The sequence below is a fragment of the Asterias amurensis genome, chromosome 3, assembly GCF_032118995.1.
Source record: "Asterias amurensis chromosome 3, ASM3211899v1".
Lineage (NCBI taxonomy): Eukaryota > Metazoa > Echinodermata > Asteroidea > Forcipulatida > Asteriidae > Asterias > Asterias amurensis.
Window position 1 is genome coordinate 5,010,785 of NC_092650.1, and position 22,404 is coordinate 5,033,188.

At 40.5% G+C, this 22,404-nt stretch overlaps 2 protein-coding genes across 2 annotated transcripts; one reads left to right on the forward strand and one right to left on the reverse strand.

Moving 5' to 3' along the window:
- The first annotated feature begins 360 nt into the window (after positions 1-360).
- LOC139935475 (ubiquitin-conjugating enzyme E2 Q1-like) lies at positions 361-11,655 on the forward strand. Its single transcript, XM_071930101.1, has 8 exons — positions 361-784; positions 1,861-1,965; positions 3,515-3,627; positions 4,522-4,616; positions 4,959-5,035; positions 5,515-5,689; positions 6,458-6,534; positions 7,107-11,655. The coding sequence occupies exons 1-8, from the start codon at positions 593-595 to the stop codon at positions 7,248-7,250; spliced, it is 978 nt and encodes a 325-aa protein (XP_071786202.1). The 5' UTR covers positions 361-592; the 3' UTR covers positions 7,251-11,655.
- Positions 11,656-11,833: 178 nt separating this feature from the next.
- On the reverse strand, positions 11,834-22,362 carry LOC139935472 (uncharacterized). Its single transcript, XM_071930099.1, has 3 exons — positions 22,290-22,362; positions 18,334-18,468; positions 11,834-14,587 (listed from the first exon to the last, which is right to left on the reverse strand). The coding sequence occupies exons 2-3, from the start codon at positions 18,446-18,448 to the stop codon at positions 13,287-13,289; spliced, it is 1,416 nt and encodes a 471-aa protein (XP_071786200.1). The 5' UTR covers positions 18,449-18,468; positions 22,290-22,362; the 3' UTR covers positions 11,834-13,286.
- Between the last annotated feature and the right edge of the window lie 42 nt (positions 22,363-22,404).

The window sequence follows — 22,404 nt, forward strand, 5'->3', positions numbered from 1 at the left end:
ATGTATACGCACCCCTACAAAATATAATAGAATAGTCTGCATGTGTAAGGTCAGGAGCTGAGGTCAAAGTTCGAATTTTAGAACATTCCATTATAATCTTCCTCCATGGTCCTACCAAGTATACTTTCATAGAATATTTTGCATTTTGTTTTATCTCACAAGTTATATTGTAGTGTTTCAGTATATTGGTGAATTAATTTGTTTTATTTATGGCAGTTATTGTGGACACATTAAGTTAAAAAGAGTAATTTAGTACTTCAATTTAGATTATTCTATTTTGAAAAAGGGATTAATTGTACCGAACACCTCTTGTTGCCTTTCATGGGGGTTTCCCCGAAAAAATCTTTAATGCGATTGCAGAATACGATATTGTTTGCACTGCCACATTTTTATTTCACCAATTTAATTTTCTATAGTTGCCCCGTTCGCTACAAAAACAGCAACAACAGTGTATTGCAGAAGCTGCATGTGTATTTGGTAGTCTATTTCAGCTGTGAAGTGCATGGAGGAACCACCGGTAACTATTCAAAATTCAACACAAAAACTGTAGTCAATAAATAAAGATTTAGATCGGGGGAAACACAACATATCCATGGCTGGCTTGAGTCGTTATGACGCTTTCAAGGAAGAGGCAGAAAAATGGTGCAGTGAAAACTCCACTGCTAGGTGGCAACTCTTCCTGGCCGATGAGACAGATAGACAACTCTTCTTCACTCATGAGAATGGAGAAATGTCATTCAGTGTCATTTGCCCATCTGATAACAAAGTGGGCAACGCCAGTCTTGTAAGTATAGCTCATGTTTCAATCCTAACCTAATGACAATAATCACAATCAGACAACAATGGAATGGTGGTTGGTGGGGAGAAATGTTGTTCAATGGGAAAAGTTACTGTATGGCGCCACCACTTTTTTATTTGATATGAAATTTGATATGGAAAGTTATCCATTAACACTAACAGCTTGCTGATCTTCCTCAGAGTCATAGAACGCTCAACAGCTTAAGGGCCAGCAGTCACGTGTACCGGTACTGCAGTGAGAACGGAAATGATAACTGTCATAGCGCAAAGAGAATTAACGCATTCTATTGGTTGAATTACTCTGCACAGAATACGCACACGCTTATTCAACACCGATCGAGGGCGTGCCATGTTTACATTATTTTTATCATTTTTTTGTTTATCGCTGCAATGTGAATGGCCCTTTAATCGTTTCCAGTCCGTATAGAATGCTGTGTCTGCACGTCTCCTACTCTGCAGTGGTACTACAACCACATCATCCCAATACTTCATATGCTACTTCAGGACAGTGGCTGTACCTGTCAATCAGCAAATTCAATTCAAAATAATCCTACTTACATTCAAGGCACTACATGATACTCCTACAAGTGTGAGATTCGTTCTATCTATCGTTCGTGGAGACGACAGCGGAACGAACTTCGATAGGATAGGCCTATGGTATAGGTCCACCCTACCTATACTGACTGCAGCTCCATACGATGAGACTTGGCATGAGATTTATCAGCAATACACTTCATGTTCCTTGAACTCGCTTGGTCAGTTGCGGGGACAGGTCCTTTTACAACATAGCACAAAGACTTTGGAATTCACATTCAGACAATTGCACAGCATCACTCTCTTCCAGCAGAAACTTAAAACGCACTTGTTCATGCTTGCTTTTCCAACAATTTAACAGTACTTAAACTTAACTTAAACTTCTACTAGACCGGCACCTTTGAATGTATTCAGGAAAGGGCACCTCATAAATGCTGTATTATTATTGTTATAATTATCATTATTAACTTCTGTGTACATTGTCACATTTTCAGTAAAGTAAATATTTTGTTCATAATTTTTCTGTAGATATCCAATAGCAGTAATGATGACGTCATGCGCATTGTAAGAAACATCCATGGTGTTAACAACATTCAGGAGTATTTGGGAAAGGTTACAGCAGCTTTAGAACCTGTGAGTATAATTCCACGTGGCGATAGAAATACAATGATCGTACTTTGGCCAATCCAATGATAATAATTGTTAAGACACAGAAGCTGGGGTGCTGTATAACTCTTTTGAAAATTTTGCTAAATACGATACAAAGAAGAAGAAAAAAAAGGGTACATCATCCTGGCCCTGTTACTGCGCGCGCTTCGTTCATCCTAACTATTGTAATTTCTGGTTTTTAAGAATGCTTTATAAGTTACGTTTTATCATTGAAACCAGTAAGCCGGTAAGCCTGACCGGGGTTGATAATTTTGCCGCCCAAACCCGCACAAAATTATTTACTTAAAAAAAAAAAAGTTGTTATACTTTTCAAATTGTTTATTTCAGACCAGAAGTATCAAAAATTCAAAAACTACTGAACTTCATTAGCTCTTGAATTCTTATTTTGGGTTATTACTTGAATTAGCATTCCACCTCCAATTATGGTAATAAGTCAAGTATAGCAAAGTCAACAGAGCCGGCCTTCCTCCATAGCCTGTGGAGAGAACCTTTGTCTCATAAAAGTTCATCAGGCCGGTAAAATATCAACTTATTAAATGAATTTTCTACAAAACACAGCCAGAAACCTAGACCATAAAGAACTTGGAGCTTCAAGATGGCTTGATGGTTCATACACAAGGGCCTTCGTCCTAAACTGTGGCTTGGGTTCCAGCTCTGATCTGGGCTCTGTTATAAGTTTTCAAGTCGTGTATTTTTGCACATCAGAAAGAGGCGGAGCCCCAGTAGAGGTTTGGAAAAGGCCCCAGGTTTCAAATGAGGTTCAAAACAACTTATGGCGTGAGCATTTAAGACCAAAGACCAGATTTACGTAGACATTATAATTAACAGATTATTATTTCTTTAAACAAATTATGAGAGATTGTCTAATATACTATGTCACGGATGGCCACTTCAAGGTGAGGACTAGTAGTAGGCATCCGTCTGTCAATACTGACGATGGACTGCGCCCGGGGGGTTGTCTTCTCTCTTGCAGCTGCAGCTGTGGCTGAGAAGTCTGATTCTTGCATGGCAGTCTCTGCCACAGTTGTTGCAGACATACAGGGAGGGGGCTGACACAGGGGTGGGGGCTGCTACTCGCAATTTCCTCCTCTGACTCTTCTCCTGCAGCAAGGAAGTGCGCAAGGAAGGTTAGGTCTACTACACTTCAAACTGATTTGGGCTATAGACCTAAGTCAACTGTCAACTAGGGCATGCTGCCACCATACTCCTGGGGCTGAAACAGGGTTACCCCGTAAGGATAGGCACGTATCATACACTAGAAACCTGGCTGGTAGAGCAGAATACACTACCTCCCCAATTGTGTATTAAGTATATTATGGTTAGTGCCTCATTCAAGGGCACAAAATGTCATGACCGGGTATCAAACCCACACTTCTGCGGCTGACAACACAAGAGCTTGGGTCTGGTGGGGACACTAGACCGCTTGGCCATGACGACGCGCCACAAAACCATTTAAAACGACATTTAAAAACTCTCATGACCTTGCTCCTGTTGTCACTGTTTGCCTTTTCAGCTTGTGAACACTCATATTAGCAGAGAGGATGAAGGGGATGACGATAGTGAAACTGAAATGGACTACAATGATTACTACAACAATTTGGATGAACCGGAACCTCCACATGCAAGGTAATACTAATAAAAAATAAAAATAATAGTGGCTTCTTGTGTAGCGCACATATCGGCCACTCAGTGACGCTCCTGACGCTGTAACAAACAGTATTTGCTGCAAGATATGTGGGACTACATTTGAACTATGAGACCTTATCCTTTTATAGCACGTTTACAAGGTGCTGTGGTGCAGTTTGCTGCCGATCAGACCAGGATTACCGAGGCGAATCCCTTCTCTTTACGATAAGTGCACTGCGTTCTTCAACGTGCGTTACACAACACACAGGACCAACAGCTTTACGCTCCATCCAAAGAACAAAGCATTATGGTCAAGTGCCTTGCTTTTAAGTACACAGGTGTCACAACTGTCGAACCAACTGTTGCGTAGATGAGCAAACTGAGTCAGAGTGTGACTTTTATCAGAGTAAGAGTAACTTTTATTAGAGAGAAACAACAAGTACATGTAACATCAAACATGGTCTCTTATACACAAGTAGTAAACAAGGTCGCTTGAGGGCGCTATTAACTTTGTCTATGTCCTCAACTCAACACCAACAATCTGCTGAACAGAAACACCAGAGCTTGAAACCAGCAGTGCTCTTAATCGCTAGGCCATATGACACGCAGCGCCACGGCAGGAAGCGTTTCTATTGTGAGATGATAGGTTGAACCCTAACAGTCTAAAAAAAAACTTGCATAATGACTTCACACTTTCAAAAAGTGCAATCCCTGAGGCTAAAAGGAGGCAGATCATTGGACGATAGCTGTTTTTTGTGCATAAAAACAAAGCGTAATATTCAAAGTGGTCAATATAGGCCTCATTTGAATGCGCGTCCAGCAATGTGCTTCTACCATTTCAATTGTTTTTTTAGTCAAATCTTTTGTGCATGAAAAACATAATTTTTAAAACAGGAAAGCTGTGGCTGACTCAGTTTATGATGAAGACTCTGACTTGACGAAATACTCAGGGTCAGGATCTCAAACATCAGTGCGACGTCTAATTCTGGGTAAGCTCTGCGATTATTATTACTAAATATCAATTGAATTCTGACGGTATGTATTTTTAATGGATGGCAAAAAATGCCCCAAAAATGCTAAAAATCACTTAACTGGGATGCAACCAAAGAAAAACAAACTTCAAAGACTGAGGAAATCAGGACCTACATGTAATAAGGTTACAAATGGGTCCTGGACTGAAACTCATCCTTCCTGAGACCACTCGGCCACAACGACCACTCGGCCACAACACTCAGTCCTCAACTTTAAGCTGAGTTTTATAGGCCCCCTATATAATTGATGAAAGTTCATTCTGCGTTTTAAAATCATTATTTTGAGTTTTCTTGTCATAGATCTAAAGATGTTCAGACAATCTGATGGCAAGTTTGGTATTCGGGGAAGTCCAAGGAATGACAATTTGTTTCTTTGGGTAAGTAGTGTTGAACAAAATGGTAGCGACAAGTTCTTTAACGGCTGTTTAAAACCGGCAGGGTCGTTGCCGTGCCTTTATCGCACGGCAACGAGCCTGCAAGGTTTTAAACGGACGTTAAGAACGAGTCACTACTCTTTTATTCCCATTCATAAATGCCCTTTTGTTAAAAAACGTTAGCAAAATACAATTATAGACACTTTGACAATTGAAAACTCGAGGTTTGAAGTATTTTTTTGTTTTTACTTTTATAGTGAAGAATCTGTTTGATTCGCGTAGGTTGTGTGTACGCGCGCGCGCTTATAAATAGATCATCGCGCACTCTTAGAAATAGATTACACGCTGTTACTGATAGCTATGAATTGCGCGTTCCCAGAGATGCGAAGTTCAGAGGCCAGCTATGCGCGAGATTTTTCAAAGCCTAAAAGTAAGTAATAAAAAATGATTTTTAAAATTGTCTATTATGAATAATGGTACAGGATGTGCAGCTGACAGATTTCGATGCTGGATCCCCACTGACTAGAGACCTGAATCGCTATGCAGCACAGAATAAGGAAAGGCCAGAGCTTCATCTTGAGGTGATCTTCCCAGATGATTACCCAATGTCTCCACCATTCATCAGGGTCGTCAAACCAAGATTTGAATTCTTAACAGGTAAAATATACCTGGGAGTCAAAAACCCTTTATTACACAGGGGGGGGGGGGGGTGTATTAAAGGCAGTGGACACTATTGGTAATTACTAAAAAATAATTATGAGCATAAAACCTTACTTGGGAATGAGTAATGGGGAGAGAACATTGTGAGAAACTTCTCCCTCTGAAGTGACATGGTTATTGATAAAGAAGTAATTTGATTTTGAGACCCAAGAATTAGATTTTGTGGCCTCTCGATTTTGAGGTCTCGAAATCAAGCATCTGAAAGCACACAACTTCGTGTGACAAGGGTGTTTTTTTTTACCTCACAACTTCGACAACCAATTGAGTTCAAATTTTCACAGGTTTGTTACTTTATGCTCATGTTGAGATACACCAAGTGAGAAGACTGGTCGTTGACAAATACCAATAGTATCCACTGCCTTTAAGCACTGTATACAAATTTTTTACCCGAGTTCCTGTGAACAAAATCCACAGGCAAATCACTCAGTGGGATTAAAACCCATGACCTTTGCATTGCTAGAGCAGATGTCTTACCAACTAAACCACTGAGGTTGCCTTGTAGCTAGAGGCAGTTAAAATCCTATAATTTAGCAAAGGGTACCTCAACATCTCGCATGGAGTGCTCCCCACATCCTGTATCCAGGCAAGTCAGTTATAAACAGACATTATTCAAATCTAAATCGGAAATGGTTTATTGGAACATTCTCTTGTTCCACACCTAGTTTACTAAATATTCAGATTTGATGGTCTGTTTTTTTGTTGCAGGACACGTGACAGTAGGGGGCAGCATTTGTATGGAACTACTGACAAAATCTGGCTGGCGACCAACAAATGATATAGAGGTAAGTTCTGTTACATATTTTCCCGCCCATTTTGCAAAAGGATCTTTGAAAAGATCCTTCATCGTGATGCATGTTCAACACGGGGCCTTTCTGAAAACAAATTGAGAAAAACACGCTTGAACATGTTGGTTTTTCTTAAATTAATCTGTGCACCTAAAGGGTTTATGATCTAACATAATTTGGGAATTCCTTTTTACAAAATTCATCAAAAAGGTTTGAGATTAAGCGATCGGTCTATAGACCCATTGCACATGATGTCACATTCCCAAGAAGGAGGCAGATCATTGGACAATAGGTGTTCTCTGTGCTTAAAAGCATGCGCATGACCTCAGCGTACCTATAGTGTTTCGCGTTATGCAAGGGGGAGCTATTGATTTCTTACACAATACAGAATGCGCCTACGAACAATGCGCGTAGTTTGGGATGGCAACTGTCTTCTGTGCATGTTTGTTTTCAATTTTGACACCCAAAATGGCAACCAGCAAAGGCACATGTGAGTACGCTGCGCGTATTGCAAGGGGTCTATTCTTTAAATTGACATTAATCTTTCTTCTACTCTTTTGTTAACGCAGAGCATCTTGGTACAAGTCCGATCAGCGATCATGTCCGATCCCAATGCAAGGCTACATCGATCCCAAGCGAACGTGCCATACACTATGACGGAAGCTAAGATGGCATTCCAACGAATGGTTGATCGATACAAATGGGATAAGTAATGTTTAATGTGCATCAACTCTTGCTGCTGCGTGTTTTGGCACCTTATGTCCCTAAATCATTCAAAAATATCAGAAATCAAATTGAAGCACGTTTGCTTTTTTAGATGTTGTGGCCAAGCGATCTACATGTAGGACTGTGGACTCAAGTTTTGAATGTGGGTTCGAATCCTAGTCTGGTCAGCCACAACACTTGCGTCCTTGAGCAAGGCACTTTATCATAACTACTTCTCTCCACCCAGAAGTATAAATGGGCAACGGCAGGAGCTGGGGAGTACACTGCGATGGACTGGCATCCTGTCCAGAGGGAAAATAAATGGTCTCAGTCATTTAGTGCCAAAGAGACTAGTATGAGCCTCATTGGTACAGGACAGGCATTACTTTACCTTTAACCCTTTAGTCCCTGCACCGCCCGAGTTTGCTGAAATCCAATTTCTCAAGATTCTTGCAGTAAATTACTGGAATCGTAGTTCAAATTTTAAAAGATAGCAATGGCTTAATGTGTATGCACAATTTTTTACCCTTTCGGTAATATTTGTATAAAAGTACAAGTTCTCATGGGAACAATAAATGCCTCTCGTTAAACGGCTACGGTAATTTTTACGGCGAATATTTTTGTGCACGGATAAAATGAACACAAAAGCTTTTCAAGGCTTTTGTCTGGCTCAATGCTCATACTGATTAAATGCGAAGGCGTTAATTTTCGACAATATCATCATAAATGATGAACAGTTTCCTGTTTAAATACTGATGAGCGTTTTATTTTTCGTAAGAGCTAAATTATTTCATCATCATTAGCTTCGACAAGTCAACTGTGAAGGGAGAATTAATAACGATCTATAACAACTAGATATATTAACAAATGCGTAGACCTACTAATGACTATCGAATTTTCTTTTGATGTTCCTTTTTTTCTACAAACACAAGCTAGCGAGGTTTCCTCGTACCGCATACAGTGTATCGCTATATGCGGCTGGGCGGTACAGTGGCTAAATGGTTAATAATAATTTACAATAATAATTTGCGGGGCTAATCGCCCTTACTCGCAGCTAGAGCTGAATTGCAAAGGACGCGGCTACAACGTGTTCGAGAAGCAGGCATGCAAGGGCGCATTCAGCTGCAAGCTACATCAACCCATTATGACCACAGAGAACAGCCAAAATCTAAAGTATTTTATTTTTTTCCTGAGGAAGGAAAAACTGCAAGCAATGCATTTGCCACACTTGTGTTTTTTTGGTGGGTTTTGAGATAAAGGCCATGCCAATAGGGGAACTATGTCATTATCAACTTTATCTACCAGTACGCGCTAATCCACCAATCAGATGCTCGAACTGGAGGGGGGATAAAAACATTTATCTTCCAGTACGCGCGTATCCACCAATCAGATGCTCGAACTGGAGGGGGGATAAAAACATACAACTTACTACATACCACTTCCTCTGTTTTATATCCTACTTCCTCTGTATTAATTACACAGTGCGTATTGTGAAATGTCATTTTGTTACGCTCCGTATACGGACAGTGCAAAAATTACATTCTAAACTTTGTGCGCGTGAAAAAAAAAAACGCTCTGAAATTTCAAATTTTGCGCATTGCAAGTGAAACTGGAAGATAAATTTCGGCCTCGTTGGATATGGGACGCAGAAGCGCTATATTTTTTCGTATTCCACTCGCGCTTGTGTGATAATTACTTTCTGTGTTTTATATCCTACTTCCTCTATTTTTATTACACAGTGCGTGTTGTGAATGTCAATGCGTCACGCTCCGTATACGGACATTGCAAAAATTACATTCTAAACTTTTGTGCGCTTTGTCGCAAAATAACGTCCTGAAATTCAAAAACTTTGAGCGTTGATGAACATAAAACTAGAAGATAAATTTGTTATAACACACGCGCTCGTGGTATACAATAAAATATAGCGTGTCTGCGTCCCATATCCAAATCGGCCTTCTGCCTCATTGGATATGGGGCGCAGACGCGCTATCTTTTTCCGTATTCCACTCGCGCTTGTGTGATAACTTATAATGTGGTTTTTGTATGCTTCGCAGCTGACATTTTTAGAAAGATATTTTGAAATCTGTAGCTACCTATCTTGAGCAGAGAGGAATGACAAGCGAAATCTCTACTTTTTAAGAAAATGTTTTATGTACATACATGTAATAAGTCCAAAGATAACTTTTAATGTTTTAGTTAAGATATAGTTAAAAAAAGTGATTTTGTGAAAGTGACCAAAACCATTTTCCCTTTTGAAGGGCTTTGACTTGCTATAGAAGTTAACTCATAGGCCCTACCTGTCCATTTGTGGGTTTTTTTAAGAGTACAACAACTGTATTGATATTAACTTTGGTTTTTACCCATACACCGATGTGTGTTAGCACTGTATTCTCAGTACTTTTCCCGAGTCCTGTGAAAAAATATCACAGGCATGTTACTCCGGTGGGATTCGAACCCACGACCCTTGCAATTCTAGAGCAGTGTCTTACCAACTAGACTACCGAGGTTGCCCGGTAGCTAGAGGCAGTTCGAATCCTATGTTTTGGCAGCGGGTACCGCAACGATATAAGAGATGCTAAATTTGCATCGGGATAAAGAATATTAAGTTTGGTTTTTACACATACACCGATGTGTGTTAGCACTGTATACTCAGTACTTTCCTCGAGTACTGTGAAAAAATATCACAAACATGTTACTCGGGTGTATTGATTGAATTCGAACACTTGAACACTTGGCATTTTGGATGGTAAGCATGAAAATCTGGTAAAGCTTTTCATACACATTGGCAAGAAGAAAAAAACAAGCTTTGGTTCCCAGTCACAAAAACTGTTTACATTTTTTGTTTTAATATCAACAAAATGTTTGCAGTTAAGCCCTTGGCTGCCATGGGATTGTTTTTTAATGAATAAATAATTAAAATCTTGGCTGGTAACCCATTCACCTACCCGTTTCTTGTCAATTGTTTGTTGTGCCCAAAAAAACTTATGAAAATGGGATCATGGTGTTCTCCAAAGTATCGTTGTTGAGAAATTGACACCAATAAAGTTCTATCGTTCAATGAAATAAAAAGTGAAAAAGAAATTCATGAAACATTATTATTCCATAATTTAAAACTCTTAAATAATAACTTATTTTTATGCTTGTGTAGTGATATCATGGTGAATAATTTTTCTAAATTTGAGATACAAGTTTGGGGGAAATTACAAAAATGTAATACTATTTTGTTATAAAGTGTGTTTTTACAATATGTACATGGTTGTCATACAAATTATATGTTGATCTGTATTTTAGAAACATGTGCTCTATGTTTAATTGGTACCTTTAGCCGCTTTACATTGGACGATGTCTTATTGCGTAAACCTTTTCTGAACTCGATAACAAATGTTTATTTATGTTTCAGAATTGCAACATCTCCTTTTGATTTGGTCATTTATGTCAGTTTAAGGCAGTGGAAACTATTGGTAATTGTCACGAATATCCTCCACAGTTGGTGTATCTCAACATTTGCATAAAATAACTAACCTGTGAAAATTTGAGCTCAATCGGTCATCGAAGTTGCAAGAAAATAATGAAAGAAAAAAACACCCTTGTTACACAAAGTTGTGTGCATTTAGATGGTTGATTTCGAGACCTCAAGTTCTAAACTTGAGGTCTCGAAATCAAATTCGTGAAAATTACTTCTTTCTCAAAAACTATGGCACTTCAGAGGGAGCCGTTTCTCACACTGTTGTATACCATAACCTCTTCCCATTACTCGTCACCAACAAAGGTTTTATGCTAATAATTATTTTGAGTAATTACCAATCGTGTCTACTGCCTTTAATGTTTTTTACACCCAATATATTCCATTATTAAGCTTGCAACGACATACACTCCTCATGCAAAAATGCATCAGGAATAAAGAATAGTTTGGGGTTTTATGCCTAACCCAACCGATGTGTGTGTGATAAGTTTGTGTACTAAAGCCTGGTTCATACTTCTTGTGGAATCGTAGCAAACTTCCCAGCACTAGACGAGGAAAAACATCAAGAATGTATACTTTAAGATTGTTTGTCACATCATTTGCTTTGCATTCATTCTCATGTGAAGTATGAACCGGGCAGGCTTTGGTAGTTTTTCCCTGAATCCTGCAAAAGAAATTAAATATTACCTAATTCATGTGACACTCTGACCAAAAATTATATTATTATTTTTGTTTTAATACTTACATTCATGTCTTGATATACTTGTACATTATATGGATACAAAATATTAATTTCTGCCATATCAAGTCAAAACATTCCATCAGAATGATTTTTTTCTGATCAGTGTTACACACGTAACCATACAAAATAATTAGATTGAAGCAGGGAAACACATGTAAATTCATAAAAAAAACTTATCTCTTTGTCAGATATAAATAGTGTGTATTTTGAATAAATCAATCTTTGCTTAACTTAGTTTTGCATTTCGTTTTCTTTTATTGCCACCTGCTCCTAGGGCTGAAACAGGGTTACCCCTTTCACAGTCCATACGAATGTAGGCTTGGGTATCTTCAACTCGAAAGCCTAGCCGTTAGAGCAGAAAGCACTACCTCCCCAATTGTATGAAGCAAGCGTCACAACCAGGATCCAAACCCACACCCTGCTGATCAAACCCCAGTGCTTGATACCGCCCTGCCGTGACACTCATGCCACAAATTGCAATTGGATGAACTCACTCATTTTCAGGAAAAGCTGATAAGTTACCAGGACCAATTTTAATCTCCATTATTTACCAGTAGTGTCCAGTGCATTTTAAACCCGAGTGTGCCACACTTTTTCCAAGCCCAGCCAATCATCAACTTGCTAAGAGTGCAATTTATGTTCCTGAAATGATGGCATTTAGAGCCGTAAGTTACAAATTATGCGTGGCGGTGAAAGGGGAAATAGAAGAATTAAGATGAATAGTGTAGTGGCCTATTGTGTGCATTTAGTTTTATGTATAAAGTGAAAGAAGGAAAACCCCACAAACTACAAACTACATGTTTAATACCGAAATACATACAAACCAATAGAATGGCAACGTTTATATGCAATCACAAAAACAAAGACCGGCAGACTCGTCTAGGCGTCCGAGTGGCCCAAAGCTAAAATCACTTGCCTAAGGCCTGCAATCCACAAATTTGAGCACTGCACGATGTGATAGACCTTGTCAGGATGGAAAACTGGACTGCAGAATTGGTGGCGTTACTGGCCAATGGACCGATCCAGTAGGCTCCGCCCACGACGCACATGTGAGCAAGAACACATGGGGCTCTCCAATGTCTTTCTGCATAACTCTGCCGCGCGTGGCAAGATACGCGCACGCTTGTCGGACCTAAGTGTCGGACCTTCGTGGCGTTGTGATTGGTCAATACGCAATGGGGCAGAGCTTAATGGATCGTTCTATTGCTATATGCTAAACATACTGGTTTATGGTCAGTGGTTCCCTGGTTGTTTGAAACTTAACTTCTCTCCGAAACCCAGACTTTCTGGCATTGACTTTTCCTACTAAATGTACTACATGTAGGAACCAGATTTTCTCAACACAATGATGAGGCTATCTATCAGCTGCTTGCTTCAAACAAGGGGAAATACTTTGTCTTCATAAATTTCCATAGGAAATAATTTTTTTTCCACATGGAACATTCCAAATGAATCAAGAACCTTCAAAGTTAAGTTCTACCGCGATCATATGCAATATGAGCTCAGCCCTCAATTGACATTAAGCCCCGCCCACAATAAGTTACCCCTTGATTGATATCTTCCATAGAGTTATATAAGAACTAGAGGGCGCATTGGTGATGTTGCTTGCACAAATGTAACGGGACAAGGAGACATGCGAGCCCAATTCTGTATGCGCGTTGAACATGAAGAACTCGATGCTGTTTTGTCAACTTACAAAATGACGGCACTAACACACGCTCTGTGATGCTGTTTTGCAGGAGTGTTTTGTCAACTTAGAAAATGGCCACACACGCGCATGCCGGTCCGATATGTAGGCCAGTGCGCCCTCTAGTTGTTATATCTAACTCTATGATATCTTCACAGTGACATATTCACAATGATATCGTAACCCCCTGGCACCACCTCTTGTTGTTCTTGATTGTTTAGTACTACTTGGATCATTTGCATATCGGTTGCTCCGCCCTCCATCGAGGCTGGAGGATTGTCACCGGTCGGCACTATCTCCGCCCTCATTGGATGGTGCTTCATAATTTCAATGCCGTGGACGGCGCCCAAGTGTCTCGAAAGGTGGTGCTTGTGTCGGAATAGATAGTTGCAGATCTGACATTTGAACCTTCCTTTGGTCGTGTGAGCTCGGTAGTGAGCCCTGCATAGTGGTTCAGTCTTGAAGCGCCAGGTGCACCCAGGGAAGAGGCAAGGAAACGGACGATCCATGGAGTGAACGGCCATATGTTTGGTGAGAGTTGAACGGTCCGTGTACGCGGATCCGCAGATGTGGCACAAGACGCAGCCGCTGCTGTGCACCTGACGATGCATATGGATCTCGCTGTGGAGCTTGGACTGGAAGCCACACTGTTGACACTTGAAGATCTTCTCCCGGTGAGATCTCCGGTGTGCGGTCAGCCGGTTCCTGGACTTGAAGGCCTTACCACACTCATCGCACAAGAAGTTCTTCTCCGTGCGATGAGTCTCCATGTGAACCCGCCTCAAGCGAGCCTTCTTGAACACCTTACCACACGTCTGACAGGGATAACTTTCCAGCGTTTTTTTCTTCTGCCTCTGCTTTACTTTCAGTCTGGTGTTTTTATGCCGCAACGGATTCAGGCAAGACCTGTAATTTGACAGGGACGTTATTTGACCTCTGAACTCCTCCCCGTCTTTCTTCTTCTTCTCCAAGAATATCTTTTCATACTTGCCTACTTTATAATCATTAATAAAGTTCTTGTGGGAGTCAAACATGTGCCTCGACATCATTTCCACCTCATAAGTATGGTGATCGCAGAACAGGCATCTGTAGATGGATTTACCATAGGTGAATTTGGCTCCTTGTACAGTCACAGTTTCCAAAGCAAATCTGTAGTTGATCGTGTCTCGTAGGTACTTCCCCGTGGCCTTTTCGGGTATTTGTTTTCTGATTAATGAGTAGACGTTTTCATCCTCGTCATTGATGCACTCAGTGTCAGGGTCAACCACCACAGCGATGATCTTACCATCGGTCTCGCCAACCTCAACCACCTCATAGGGGTTCTTCTCATTGACTGGGTCGCCTCCTTGAAAACTGACTCTGTGATGGTCAGAGTAATGCTCCACCATTGATAAGTCAGAAGAGAACTCCTGGAAGCACAGTTCACACCGATACCCCCTGGGTACATCCTTGTCTGAAAATGTGAAGTAATAAAATAATTTTTCAATAGACCGTACTAAATATGACGTCACCGTTCAAATATCTGCCCTACAACTCTTGGCGTCTTTGTGTGTGTGTGTGTGGGGGTGTGCGTGCATGTGCCGTAGAAATCAAACTGGGAATGCTGTGTGCAGCGTTCTTCATTGGTGTTTGCGTTTGGACGCGCATACTGTTTGCCCTACAAGATTATTCAATATATAGTCTACAACATGTACCTTGCAGACATTTTTTTAACAGCCCATTATTATGCATGCACGTTACAATGAACATGATCGGCACATAAAGGATTCTGAAAGAAATCCGAGTCTCAAGCAACTACCATAATTTTGAAGCAATGCGGTACGCAGCTTTGAAGCCTACAGCATGGCATCCACCTTCACAGCGTGATTTGTTAATTGTACTCTTGTTTCCCAAGAAGCATCGCGCTATATTTTTAAGATGACGCTTGTGCATATGGGCTAGTGTTGTCACTTTATGTAGATCAATCTTTTCCACTTCACTGCTATTGAATAAGGGAATCAATGTGTGGTGAAGAGGTTTTTAACTAGTGGTTTAAACCCACGCCGAGGCCTGGACTTGATACATTTACCAAGAGGAAGTTGAGGTAAATTATCAAGAACCAGGCCTCGGTGGGTCTAAACCACTAGTTGATAACCGATTCAACACACTTTGATTCCCATTCATAAATACCTTTTCAGTCAAAAAACATCAACACTTCTTGGTCAAAAGGTAAAATAATTGCAAAAATTTTAATTCTTCAATGATTTCTTTCAACACAACACCCCTCCAGCTATGAAATGGTAAGGCCCTCGGGTAAACAACTCCTTATAAGGAGATGATGTGCATGTCGCGCATATCGCATGATGTGGCACAACTGTTTCAGCCGTTGCTCTCGACCAATAGGAATGAAGGAAACTGTCTTATAAGCGCAGGTGCAAGCGCCCATGTCACGAACATGTTATAAAACTTTTTACTGGTGTTATAACATCCTTTCAAACAACCCCTCGTGATGCCCTCTCGACCAATCATTTAAGCATTCATGACTTGGTTGTTAGGCCTAATTGCTAGATTTCTTTACTCTGTGACCATTATCCTCAACATGGTCTCTACATCACCATTATGACGATGACTCAGAAACCACATGAGATAGTGCTCGAAAAAGTTAAAACATCCTGCATGTCCTGCCACCACTTTTTCATTCATCATGAAATAAAATAGTATCTAATTTACTCAACTCTTAAATTGTATCATGCACTTATAGAATGCTTCAATGGGTAAAATATGACCAAGTTTCTAGACTATGGTTTATAGTTGGAAAGTTCGTCTGCTCGAGAGTTAAGGGGAGTAAAGATGTCAAGGAGGAATCTTCTGACACTCGCCACTTTTCAACATCAAAGGCAAAAAGAGATAGGTATAACTTAAGGTAAATCCTTGACAGCCAAAGAACTAAAACAAAAGCAAAGGTGGATTTCCAGTAAGCTTGGGCGACACCATGATATTATCGAATATCGCAATACTAAATTGGAAACGATTTCAATATCGGATCGATTTGGTTTAATCAAAAATATCGATATATCGCGATATCGACTAAGTATTGCAATATCGCGATGTATTTCCCTGCCGAGCCGAGACATCTTGCACCCCATAGGTTTGGAGTAAAACCAGAAGAAAAGGTCATTAGAACACCTCTTTTATGCTATGACTGTCTCTTCTACAACTTTCACTGGGAGTTTGAAGACTGATGATGTCAAATTGAATTAATCGTGATTATATCGAATATCGCAAAATAAACTGATATCGCCCAAGCTTAATTTCCAGAGCCAAAGCTCTGGAACAGTCGCAACGCTCACCCTGTTTCTAATAATGTCTGCAAGCTTAAAAAGCTGTGTAGTCACTAACAAGTAGGAGGGCTTTCGGGCCTGTATGCTTCGCTTTTGTACATGTTGTATGGGCAAGGGCACCAAGGCATTTTCTTGCTGTACTTATAAGAGGAAACTGTAAATTTCTACTGGCTCATTATGAGCATTGAAGGGCACCAAGGCAATGACTAGTGGCACGAAGGCAATTGCCTTTGTTGCCTCCTTGAAGTATTAGGCTTGGAACTACTAACTGGAACTACTCGAAAAATCACAGCGAACCTAGTCCTCATCCGGCAAAGGCAAATAATGCAAAAAAACGTGGTCTAATGGTATTGTTGGCCAATCCCCCCCCCCCCCCACGCCCAGTGTAGATGCACAATTTGAACTATTTAATGGCGTCGGGACAGAGTGAGGAGGATAGCTTCAGATGATGTATTTAGCAGGAACAAGAAAATTTCGATAAAGTACATGCATAAAAAAAAATATAAAAAAATGTACATACATGTAGGTCTGAAGATAAAGGATGAGTGGCAGCACTAACTACATGTAGCAAACTGTTTTTGAGTAAAAAAATTCGGACGAGAAAATATTTGTAAAGGAATAAGTTTCATACCTAGCTGGAAAAAAAAGTATAATATTGTGATTACGGGTATTATCGGCACAGAGAGTGCTAATGCAGACATCACTTTTTTTGACCCAGAGTGTTGACGTTCAGGTCCAAAGTTACTCTTATAAACAACAACAGAGTACATTTTTCTACTTTCTCCCAAATCGGAAGCTCTACACGATGACATAGTATCTTCACCATACACCACTGAGCTTTTTAGGAGTACAAAACAAAGTGATTTACCATACAAGTGTCAAATACAGAACGCCTCAGAAAGCAGTAGGGCCTATACAGGGATGCAATTTGCAGATTGGTTCAGTTGCTTGAGTAATGCAAGTGTTGATACATGTACCTTAATATTTGATATTTTAAGTGAATAGTGTCTGAGCAGTCTCAATATCATCAGCAGACACAGGTAGAGTCGAATTTCAGACAGTATTTCAAGCAGCCTGGTGCTGGGTTGGCAGAAGATTCTTTCCCCCAGATATTCTGTGTCCCCATACTGTGTATTGTGTTCAGGACAAAATCCATTTAACACCACTATAAGCAAATTTGAAAAGTTCTGGAAAACAATGTTTGGTTTTCTTTGTAAACACTCTTGTGTTGTATTAAGCCTGGTTCATACTTCATGCCAATGCGAATGCGAACGAATTTGACGTGAATTTGACGTCACAACCCATGTCAGCTTGTACAAGTGGAGAGCACCGCTGCAACTCGACTACAGTATCTCACCGCGTGGGACCATAAACGACTTGTCTTAGTGTTGTATTAGCTCACCTTGTTGGGCTGTGATGGCTCTCTGTTAAGATCAATTAAATGGTAAGACTGATGTTAAAAGAGAGCCATAACAGCCCAGCAAGGTGGGCTAGCGTCGTGTGTACATCTACACTACTGAGATTCAGTATGTATCATTGCATGAGAGGAACTTTTGCAATAGCTTTCACACAACACAAACAGACACGTTAAACCACTTCTGACCGTGTTAATTTAGTGATGATAATGACAACTTTTAAAGCGCCGATATACGCCGCAAGCGACTCTCATGGCGCTGCTGTATAAAAAACAATTAACAAGCAGGGAAAGTAGCACCACATAATTAGAAAATAGACTAAACAAATGCTTCTTTATGTTCTTGAATGCCCAGTGAGGTGATACAGTCACCTGTTTAAACATGGCTACACAATCTCCTCACCACCAATAAGAATGTAATAAACTGGAGGATATTTATGGAAAAAAAAAATTAAAAGTACTTACGATTTGTTTTATGCTTGAGGAATGCTATGACTGAGTCACATTTGTGCTGACATCGGCCACAAATGAAGGTATCCTGACTGGTAGCCTCGTCTAGCTTATCCAATGGTTCCTCCATTTCTATGAACCGTTATCAGCCTATAATTAACAAGAGTACAATATTTTATCTTAGTAACTGACATCAAAGTTTCGTTAGCCTTGGAGGGCAGCCTACCTACGAGAAGGAAAACTCTGATCACAAACCCGGGTCGGTAGAACTCGTTAGCCTTGGTCGGCAATCTGCCTAGGAGAAGGAAGTCTCTGACCACAAAACAGGTCAGAGGGGTGGCGTCCCAACCTGAGTACTCAGCCCAGAAAGGAACGATGCTAAATGGTGGGGTACTCCTTTTTGTTTATCAATCAAGGCTAGAATTTGACACTGGACCACAGGTCTGAGGCCAGCGATTTTAGCCTTGGGCCACTTAGCTTGACCTTACAAGTCCGACAGGCTTGGTTAGTAATTTCAACACCCAAAGCACTGGAGGGCAGCTCAGAGGTAAGCGAACACACGACTTCAACTGCCTACTAGCCCGTAAGGCATATGCTTCAATTGCTGAACGTGCAAGCTGCACAAGTAAATGGGATAGAGTGTGGCTAGGGTTTATCGTTTGCCGTAGAGTTCAGACAACTCGTCAGGTCAGACAAATCGTCAGTCAGACAACTCAACAGCTTGACAAGTCATAAGCGAGAAAACTCGATAGAGCGCCGAAACAAAGTGATTTTCAATGGCACATCTCCGTCACTGACAATGTTTACCCACAGTTCCTGGTCACATAAGCATACATCCTGTACTTTTCTAAATTCTTTGAGTGGATTTCAGACGAGTATTCTGTTTGCTTTTCTTTGGGCAGATTGATAACGCAATCAAATGGAATCGCACCTAACATTATTTGAGTCACACAATAATCTTGATGGCCAATTGGACAAGCCATCGAGTTGTCTGACTGTCATGTTGAGTTGTCTGATGGACGAGTTGTCTGAAAATGATCGACACCCTTCGTGGTCACTGGTGGTACAGTCCCTGACTACTCACTCACTCAGTCCATGGCTCATCTACAGTGCTAGCCCCATAAATAGTGCAAAATACGCTGGATTTACTCCGCTTCTTGGCCCTACACCTAACTCTCTCCAGGAGGCAAAATCCTTTTAGGATTAGAAAAAACATTTTATATGCTGATACCTTCCCCTAGTCATGCTAGTTGTGTCACTTATACACTTGTTGAGAGCACATTAATGTGCCCGCTCGTTTTGGTGTATATTTACGAAATATGTTGCACAAAAAACAGAACTAGAACTAGGACGATAGTGGAACGAACAAGTAGTCTGCACCAAGATGTTTATTGATGTGCAAGCCTTTAGAGTGTCATGGCCGAGTGAAATGGGTACCTGCGAGGGTAGAGGTTGATATTGTGAATGACAAAGCCTTTGGAGCAATATAAACTGTTGCCCAGGTTGTACATACTCCCAAGGGAGCTGAGAAACATTAAAAAGGTATGTTATTGGCCCTATGACCAGTGCACTAATGTAAAGCGCATTGATACGGTTATTGTGAAATGCGCTATATATAAGAATTGGTTATTATTATTATTATCGTTGAGATCAATGCATCACTCAACGCAAAAAAGATTTCTCCACCAACAGTACAAATTGCCCAGTCTGTCATTGAACCATCTGAATTTGCCCGTAACCTCGGTGTTATTATGGATTCATCATTGTGCATGAGTAGACATGTTGATAATGTTTGCAAAGGAGCTCTCATGGCTATTAGGAAAATATTACAAATTCGCCGCTACCTGGATGAAGCAACTACTCTTTGTCTTGTTCATGCCTTCATCACTACTAGACTTGATTCCTGCAATTCACTTCTGTATAGACTCCCCGATAAAGATCTTGCTAAAATTCAACGTGTACAGAACACTGCTGCTCGCCTCGTTTCTTGTTTGCCTCGTTCTCACCATATTACACCTGTACTAATGCAATTGCATTGGCTCCCAGTTAAGTTTTGAACAGTTTACAAAATTCTTCTGGTAACTTTCAAGGCTCAAACATGTCAATCTCCTGCTTATTTATCTGAACTTGTTCATCATTATTCCCCTACTCGGACTTTACGATCATCTCAACTTTCTGCTACTAGAGCTTCTTCCATTTTTTATGGCCACAGATCTTTTCTTACGCCGCACCGTTTCTTTGGAATAGTCTTCCTGTGCATATTCTCCAAGCTAATACTTTACAATGTTTTAAGTCCCTGTTGAAAACTCAATTGTTTAAAGCTTCTTTTTTGTAATTTGCCTATTTGTATCTTGTATCTTTCTCTAATTGTTTATTTTATTGTTTCTTTTATGCGCTTAGAGGCTTTTGCATTAGGCGCTTTACAAATGTCTTATTATTATCATTATTCTTTGCTCGCCGCAATCACGACAGAATGTGTATCAGCATCAAGCAGCACGGACTAAAGGTTGGTCACACAGGCCCCGATAACGATAATGAAAACGAAAACGATAAAAATGCACGCCCTCGATTGGATGGATGAGCATGGGGGAATTCTGCGTGGAGCATTTCAACCAATCGAGTGCGTGCATTTTTATAGTTATCATTTTTTTTCCTCGTTATTGGGGCCTGTGTGACCGGACCTTAAGACTGCGCGCTGTAGCAACACAAAAAGAATAGCGAATGAAATCGTCGCTCGCGATGCAGATTTCAGACAACTCGTCCAGCGGACAGCTCAACAGTCAGACACACCAACAGGTCTGATTACTCGACTTGTCAGACAACTCGACAGCTTGACAAGCCATCACTGAGATTTCAGTGAGACAACTATAGACGGAGTGCCAAGACAACAGATGAAAGACTGATCCACAAACATTACTGACATCACTCGGCATACTCAATCTGATCAAAAGTAGACATGTCTCGTGGTTGGGGATCGTGCGTACCATACCCCCCGTTAGGATTTGTAGGAAATTTGTGTGTAAAAAAAAAGTGTCATTAACGGAGGTCCCTTCAACTGCGACATGTCTTGGCCATCTGTCAAGTTGTCTCAAAGTCGAGTTGTCTGACCCGGTCGAGTTGTCCGAATAGTCGAGCTGTCTCAACTGTCGAGTTGTTCGAACCGTCTAGGTGTCTGATATCCCATAATATTATTAGACTCACAGTCACACACACACACACACACACACAGGGGCACGGCTTTTTTCGCAGGAGTTTCAGTTAAAACCCGAGACCCGTGTGATCTGTTGAGAGTTGTTTTAAGACCTCGCCACCAATTTCCGCCGTTTTTGCACCTGAGAGGATGTTTTCAATCTAGACGATTGGGCTAGGGTAAAACATATTTTACATTTAAAAAGTTTTTTTTATAGATAGGGGACCGGTTTTTAAAAATTATTCATTGTTTTTTGCGAAATTGTGACGTCAACTATTTTATCACATTCGCATTTGCACGATGAGGAAGTATGAACTGGGCTTTTTTAGGCGTAGGACCCAAGCATACCAAACGAAGCGAAGGAGTCGTCCAGCGTACTTCCTTTCCTTTTTGGCTCTCATTTAATTTAAAAAAGTCTCAAGCCCGGTTCATACTTCCTGCGAATGCGAATGCGATGCGAATGCTGACGTCACAAATTCGCAACGAAAACTTCGCAGCAGTTCAACTTTGCTCAATTCACTTGCGAATATCGCTGCGAAAGGAGGGTTGTGACGTCAAATTCACGTCAGATTCGCTTCGCATTCGCATTCACATGAAGTATGAACCGGGCTTCAGTCAATTTCAAGGATCAAGGTTTTCAAGTTTTTTTTTATTTTTACTTTTATCCAAAGAAACTTACTTACTCTAATTTTGTTTATTACAATGCTGCGGTACACAAGAAGACCTACACATATTCTCCACATTCAATATTAATTCAATGATAATGGGTCGCTTAACCTACCTCTTCTGAAAAGTGCAAAATTCAGGCTTGTTGTCGCAGCTGTCCAACACAGAAATTAAACTTTCCATTAAAATGAAATAGCGCCCTCAAGCGGTAGCATGCGAAACTAGTAAAG